General features: G+C 35.5%; 1 protein-coding gene across 1 annotated transcript; it reads right to left on the bottom strand.

Annotated features, from left to right (window-relative positions):
• Window positions 1-860: 860 nt before the first annotated feature.
• On the bottom strand, window positions 861-2424 carry LOC116159945 (bromodomain-containing protein 8-like). The gene is made up of 2 exons (XM_031473054.1): window positions 2321-2424; window positions 861-2265 (listed from the first exon to the last, which is right to left on the bottom strand). Exon 2 carries the CDS (start codon window positions 2214-2216, stop codon window positions 876-878), a length of 1341 nt encoding a protein of 446 aa, XP_031328914.1. The 5' UTR covers window positions 2217-2265; window positions 2321-2424; the 3' UTR covers window positions 861-875.
• Between the last annotated feature and the right edge of the window lie 5171 nt (window positions 2425-7595).

Below are 7595 nucleotides of genomic sequence, written 5' to 3'. Positions count from 1 at the left end.
GAATGAATAATCTGCCGTTTTCTAAATAAATATATGAGGTCAGGTCGAGGGTCAGGTTAAAAAGTTATCCCACCTAACCCAATTTTTTTAGTGGAACACCCTGTGTATTTTATTCCAAAAAAATATTAGCATAAAAAAAGCATTTTAAATTTTCTGTTCAAAATATAACACTAAAGAAATTTAAAAAAAATTGAATATTAGTTCAGATTCCAGATTTTTCAAAAATATTCAATTTTTTGTATTTTTTTAAATCACTTGAACCCGAGCTTGAACCTTTCTTAATTTTTTTAATTCTTTTTTTAATCTTTTTGAATTTTTTTATAATTATAATATTTTCAAAAAGAGAATTTAATATGCTATGTTTTTAGATTAAAATATACAGAGTGTTCTATTTAAAAAAAGGAGATAAGGTCCTGTAACTTTTTTAACTGACATAAGTATATCATAGCCTTATTTTGAAAACGGAGATTACTCATTCAGCAAGTACCTACATTTTTAATACACATTTTTTCGCAAACTATGAAAATGCAGGGTATTTTTTTAATTTCCCTTAAGCGAGCGAATATTGTCAAATATTGATTGTGCCTTTTAAGTTTGACCCAAAAAGAGCATATGACGCCTATATAGAAACTTTTTTGATAGCACAAAAATTACGAAGAACCTCTATAAGTGTCTGAGGGATTGCACTTATTTATTGAATGGTATTTATTTGAGGGTAGACCTATTTAAGGAGTGTCCCACCCCTCGAAATAATCCTCCCTTGGTATTCCCGATTCCATTAACAGTGATAAACACTAACAAATGATGTTATAGGAATAATTTTATCAAACTCAACACACAGGATTTAAAGAAAAGTGAATGATGTCTATTTAAATTTAACAACATGCCATTTTTGTATGATATTCGATTATGGTGTGAGTTAACTTGGAGCTTGAACATGTCACAGACTCCGTAACAATGAAAGTGCAACAGATTACATCCTTACCAGGAATTGTTTTTACAACTTCAGGCTCTTGTTCAACCTCCACCACTTTAGCTTCAGCTGCCTCTTTAACAGCAGCAGCCTCTTTAGCAGCCGCAGCCTCTTCTTCATTACATAACTCTTGCAGTTCGTTATCCAAGTTTGTAATGATGTCCTCGTGGTCATCCAACTGCAGATGTTGCTCAGGATCCGAAACAACATCGGCATTTTGGATCAAATCCGATATGATCACCTCAACCTCTTCATTTTTCATTTCGGGCAGAGGATCATCCGACGAAAGTATTGAACTTTCCAGGTCTTCGACTTTAATATGTGGTATAGAATCGACAGCGTCCTCCAGGATATCATGAGTGATGGCAACGTAATTGGAAGCTTGCTCTTGGGTAACAGGCTGTGGGTAGTCAACGGTTGTAGTCGAGCTGGGCTGAGTATTTAGGAGGTTTGCAATTGATGACGAGGTGTTGCGCTGAGGCTGACTAGTCATTACCGTGTGCAAAATGGAGGAGCTCGTTACATTGGGCACTTGCGATGGAGATTTCAATAGGCTGGTGAGTAAGGGTGACAGTGCAGGTTTCGCTGTTTCCTGATGTTGATTCTGTTGGTTCTCCTCGGCCAATTCCAGATCTACTAATGTATCAAGTTTGTCGGGTAATTTACGTTTCTGGGGTAAGTTCACTGCAGGCTTGCCCATTGGCCGCCATGCCCGTTCAATTTCCTGCTTTCGTATTTCACGCTCTTGTAACCATTGGGTGTGAGCGATAGCTTCCTCTTCCTTTTGATTTTCTTCTTCGTCAATTTCTTTACACCACTTGTCCAGCAATTCCTCAGTAACATTCCCGGATTGCAGTAGAACCATGTCCTCTTGAAGTTTTAAATATTCAGCACGTTCCTCAGCCAAACACTTTTCTATTTCTGCCACTCTATCTTTGGTCAGTTTACGTAAAATCGTCTCAATTGGTGTTTCAATAACGGGTTCTGAGCCAGACAATCTCTTTTTGCGTTTAGGTGTATCCACATTTTCTAACAACGATCCGTATTGTGAGGCACAATTCTTTTGATGAAACCAATCAGAGGGTCGATTCGGTTCACCAAATGGTTTCAACTGCCTGCTTACAGACATCCAATTCTGATCGCCACTCTTAGCTACAGCTGAAGCTAAGCATAATTGTTCACGGAGTGACCATTTGTCCAATGGTTCACGTTTTATTTGCAAGCGCTCTTGGATAGAAGCCATGTTCGAGTATTTTCAAGCTGAAGTACTTATGCACAAGTAATTAAGTTATCTGTAATGTTAAAGTAGTCATTATAGGTTTTTAACAACACGAATTGCGATACCACCTTCGTTTCTTCTTGTTTTGATTACGATTGTGAGGTTAGGTTATATTGTCGAATCAATTTTGTTGTATGGGATGGCAGGCACAGCCACAACAAAAACAAACGAGGTCAGGGCAGGAATAGGTGAAACAACAATTTCCAGGGACGCAATCAGAAGAATCCACCAGGCATAAAAAACAAAATAATTTAGTGTTACACATATTTATTATCATGTTTTATTTCGATATTCGTATTCCTTTTACAGTCTATTAAAGGTAAAGGTAAATTCGAGCTTCATTGGGGAATCTTCTAAAACATAACATTTGAACACCTTTAAACAAGTGAACTAGACAATCAAACATATTCATGTGAAAATTACTAATAACACAATTATTTGAGAGCTTATTCATTGATTTCTCTTCATGCATGTACGAAGGCAGCAGCCTTGGCTGAAACTCCGCCCACTCAAAAATAAAGGCAAAATAAATAAATAAATAAATAAAAAGGAGTTCTAGAGAATAGGCTAAAATATGAACTACTAAAAAAAGTTTTTAACAAGATGCTACCATCTTCAAAGGAGACCAACGCAAAAACTTTATTAGCAATTTTTTTTGAGCAATAATAGTTTACTCTTAATATTCCAATTTTCTCTCATGTACGGTTGATATAATATGGCACTGTTGCTCAACTGCAACTTCTTTTAACTTGGTGTTGATTTTGCTAGGACAACATTTATTGTCATAATTGTTTCCATCCTAATTTTTACTGACCTGTCTGAATTTTCGTAAATACCTACAAAAATACCTAATGTAGATGTGTGGGCCAAAACTTTTTGACGCACTGAGGTACATTATGACTCTCACTACTACTTGTACGGGAACCACACCCAAATTCCTAAAACAACACATGAACACAACCTCACTTTTTGTTTATTATCTAATTCACATCGTAAATTAATAATTAAATTAATAATGCCGTGATGGATTTTTTATACATTGATAACTATGGAAACGTTTGCCTTAGAAAAAGGCGAATTGCCACATTCAAACCAAAATCACCTCTAGAAATCAATACAGCGGTACAAGAAGAGAAGACATTTCTGCGAAGAGAATGCGACGTTTGGTTAAAGTTTATAACAATATTTTGGAATACAAGAGTCCTAAAGTCGGCTGTAAAATTTAGTCTGGTTGCCCTTGTGATGAATAGATACGAACGTCTGGGTTTTGCTTTGTTGATGTTGTGTGTTGCTTTATAAATTTGTTCATATGTAAAAATGTAATTTATTTAATATAAATATTTATTGTGGAATTGTGAGTTTATCAATTCTTTAGTTTATCCACTTTTAGTAGAAAGTGGCATACTTACCTACAACTAAAGCAAGAAAGATCAGGAAGACCTGCTAAATATGATATTGTTGGTGCAGTTTTTGTTTTAAACTGCCTATTCTTACTTTCAATTTTATAGTAAGTTAACTGGAACAAAGCTGTCAACTAGATCAGGGAAGGTGTCCCACAGGGATTTGTAATAAAACCCATTTTGCTGTTAATATATACATAGTAGGGAATGCAATCCCGCAGCAAAATCTCAATCCCGGTATTTGCGGGATTGTAAGATGTTAATCCCGCGGGATCCTGCAAAACTTTAAATAAATTGGCAAATAAGCAATTCTGTGAGGTTAACTTCTGTATTCGAATAAATCGCTAATTATCACAATATTTAACAAAAAAGTACATTCAGCCTAACTTAGAACTCAAAAAAACCTCACCTGTAAAGCACAAAAAGGTGAACTTCTAAAGTACCTCAAAAATCATAGTACATTTTTAACGAAAAAAGTTTAACTTAAAAAATAACTTCTCCGTTGGGTATGCGTTTCATTAACAAAGTAAACAGAGTCGTCCTCTTGGTCGACAAATTCCTCAGTCCCGCAAATCCCGCTCCATTTATGTGCGGGATTAAACCCGCAAAAATGCTGCGGGATCCCGGCGGTATTACGGGATCCCGCGATCCCGGTATTGCATTGCATAGATAGGTATAGGTACATCAATCATCTTCATAAGGCTTTGTCCAGACACGGTGGTAATCGCGAGGTGTCTGAACCACTTGGGTAATTTTCATGGAAATAAGATCCTCATGATATCCATGAGAACTCCACTGTAAAGACATATACACAGACAGTGACGTGAGCACATAGGAGGATAAGGTGAATTGATTACGATACGAAGTCACCCTACCTCTTCCATGTGTTCTGTCTTATATGAGGATATATGGGTGTTTCTGCGGGAACTCCCGGCGTTCGTCTAGATATGAGACTAGAATTGAAGGGTTCATAAAAAATCAGACATGTTCGCATGTTGGTGGGTGGTAAAACGCGTTGACAGCCTGACAGGATGAGAATACGTAGAATACAGCATTTGATTGGTGAAAAAATGCAAATTAGTAGGATTTTCTTAGCCCTCATCTACGAAAGGGGAGTATGAAGAGAAATGTAATATGATACCGTGCGGTATTTTGTCTTTTAGGGATCGCTCTGGCTGGGCTCCGTGCGGAGATTGCGATCTTTTTAGTGGTACCTTCCCTTAGTGCTTTTAAATGCACTGTCATCGTCGATTTTTGAAACCATTCGGTCTTTCGAATTGACGAATCCAATTTGAAAACAATCGGACCAAAAATGTAGAAGAAGATAGGAAAAAACTGAAAAAGCACCAAGTTGTATGACACTCTCGGAGATGACGCACAGATCTCGTGAACCCCACATCGTGTAGCCCCATCGGGGTCATATCGCTCTAAAGTTGTTAATTATAGGACCCAGTAGGTATGTGCACTTCTTGTATTTCTATACATGCGTTACTTTTGCAGGCTCGCATTGGCTACCAGCCAGTCGACTGGCCAAAGCGAAAGTAAAAGCAGAGATTTAAATATAAGTCTGTGGTAAAAGCTACCTTTTTACAAATAAATTTGCAAACATGCGGTAAAAAGGTAGCTTTTAATCGCATGACGGAATTTTGTTTTTTTTCCTAGGGACGTAATTAACCACTTTTTGCAAGGCGATCGTCTTTGAGTAGTCGACTTTGGGAGTTTGGGCGCCCAAAAGTTTCCTAGAGCTCGAATCGCGGTCTCTCTTTCTATTGGCTCCAATAGAAGCTGGAGGTATGAGTGCCCCAATAATTGAGTAGGTAAGTACTGTTTTTATGAAGGGTTTTTAGCGTAATCCGCCAAAATGCGAATTGTAGATTAACTGGAAGTCGGAAGTGAGTAGAGATAAAGGGAATGTGTAGCGTTCGACAAGATCTTCTTACTGATGGTGGGGCCAAACTGGCTAATAGAATACTGATCTGCCACACAAAAATGCGCTGAAGTCCCTTCGATAATGTTTTATTAGTATGCTGGACTGGTTGTATACAAACGGGTTAGTCAATACAGATAAGAAATCAAAAGAAGCGGAGAAGCTGCTCTGCTTTTAGCAACGAAACAATATACTTCGCTGTTTAAATATGATTAGTGAAATGGAATATTTGATGTAAGTACCTAGCTACCTACGTATGAAAAATTTATTTTTTGGCAATGAAGAGTAGGTACGCGAAACTGCCAATAATAACAAAGTTACCCACACGGTCCCTATACGAACCGTGAGTTAACCATGCATTGCCACCCAACCTGGGACACTGTAAGTAATAAAAACTAAAAACAATAATAAGTAAAAGTAATAATTGTAACGACTGTTATTTGGTACATTGATTTGGCGTAATAAGAGACGTGCGGTAAAGATTTAATGTGTATAGGTACCAGGGACCCGGACCGGACTGTAAAAGAATCGAAAACCAGACCGAAACCGGAATTTTTTTAGTACCAAAAACCGAGCCGAAACCGTTATTCCTTCAGAAATGGAAACTTATTGAGAATCGGAACCCTTATTTTTTTCGGTTTTTTAGGGTTCGGTTTAACAAAATTTTTTTCTATAACTTTTTGTGTATTTTTTCTGTGTTTTATTAACAAATTAAGTTTAAATACATATTCCTCTCTTCCTCCTTTATTCCCCTTGTTGTTGTAAATTAGCTCACATTTTGGTATTCATTACTTTTTCATTTTCACACCTATTAATTAACAAATCACGTTGTTATAATGAGTTTTTTGAATGCCATACTTTCTAAAAGACTTAAGACCGAAAAGCACCGTTATGGACCGAAAAAATGCGCAGAACCGAACCGTTATTTTTTTTAGAACCGAAACCGGACCGTAACCGTTAAATTGTAAATGAACTGTAAACTGTAAAAATGCAGCTTTATTCACTTATAAACCAAATTATAACAACAGTTAAAACACTTAAATAATTTACTCTAATAGTTGACCAAGAGAGTATAGCTATGCGCAATTTAAAAGAGGCACTTTTCTACATTATTTACATGTTTTCAAATAAATACGAAAATTAACATAAACAATATTGAAAAATGTAACATGTAAATATGAATGGAGAGCTTTATCGTAAATCGGTTACAATGAATAACAAGGAGAAAAATAGGGAAACAAAACACTGTATCGAAAAGTATCATCTCCAATCAAATATATTCTCTAGATTATTTGATAACAGCATGAGCACTTTTGGTAAAAAATATCAAGTAGTAAATTCTTTAGCTCTGCAGTGTTTTTCATACGTAGTGACTACTTATTCACGATTTAACAAAAAAATCTATATTATAAACTACATACGTATTTAACAAAGCATATATAACTTCAGTCTAGGCTAGAATTTCTTTTATGGCAAGAATTAGAAGAACTAATTTTAACATAAATTATGATATAATTGATATCGTTTATATTATCTACTTATCATAAAATTTGTCTATGGTTTTCGTGTTACTGCCCGAAACAATGTGCATATAAATTTAACCAAGAAACGTTCCAATAGACTTTAAATGAGAGTTCCACTTATAAAATAAACGGTTTACTGAATATTATTTTTAATTGTAACTTGTTTTTCAAAATTAAAGCAGAAAATTAGTGCACATATGAATTTATAGCAGTAACTCTACTAAATAACACGTTAATATTGATATCAGTCATCTACACTTATAATTACTGTACATATTTAAAAAGTAAATATCACTAGAGTAGTATGAAAATCCATTTTTTGATATTTTGTGAAACATTTTATTTTTCTTCGGTCGAAATTAATCCAAACGTGTCGATTTTAAGAAAGTAGAATTTGATTTATTAATATAGTTTGATGGCATGGAGAAATTGTACTTAAGTATAGGTAGACCACTTACAGAGAAAATATTGCAAGCACATTGCATGAGTTCCG

The sequence above is a fragment of the Photinus pyralis genome, unplaced genomic scaffold (genome assembly GCF_008802855.1).
Source record: "Photinus pyralis isolate 1611_PpyrPB1 unplaced genomic scaffold, Ppyr1.3 Ppyr1.4_LG1, whole genome shotgun sequence".
Taxonomy (NCBI): Eukaryota; Metazoa; Arthropoda; class Insecta; order Coleoptera; family Lampyridae; genus Photinus; species Photinus pyralis.
The sequence above is the reverse complement of the archived record's forward strand: the minus strand, read 5'-3'. Positions and strand labels throughout refer to the sequence as shown.

What these genes read in the sequence shown, in the direction of transcription:
- LOC116159945 (XM_031473054.1), bottom strand. Translation starts at nt 2,216, where the DNA reads ATGGCTTCTATCCAAGAGCGCTTGCAAATAAAACGTGAACCATTGGAC.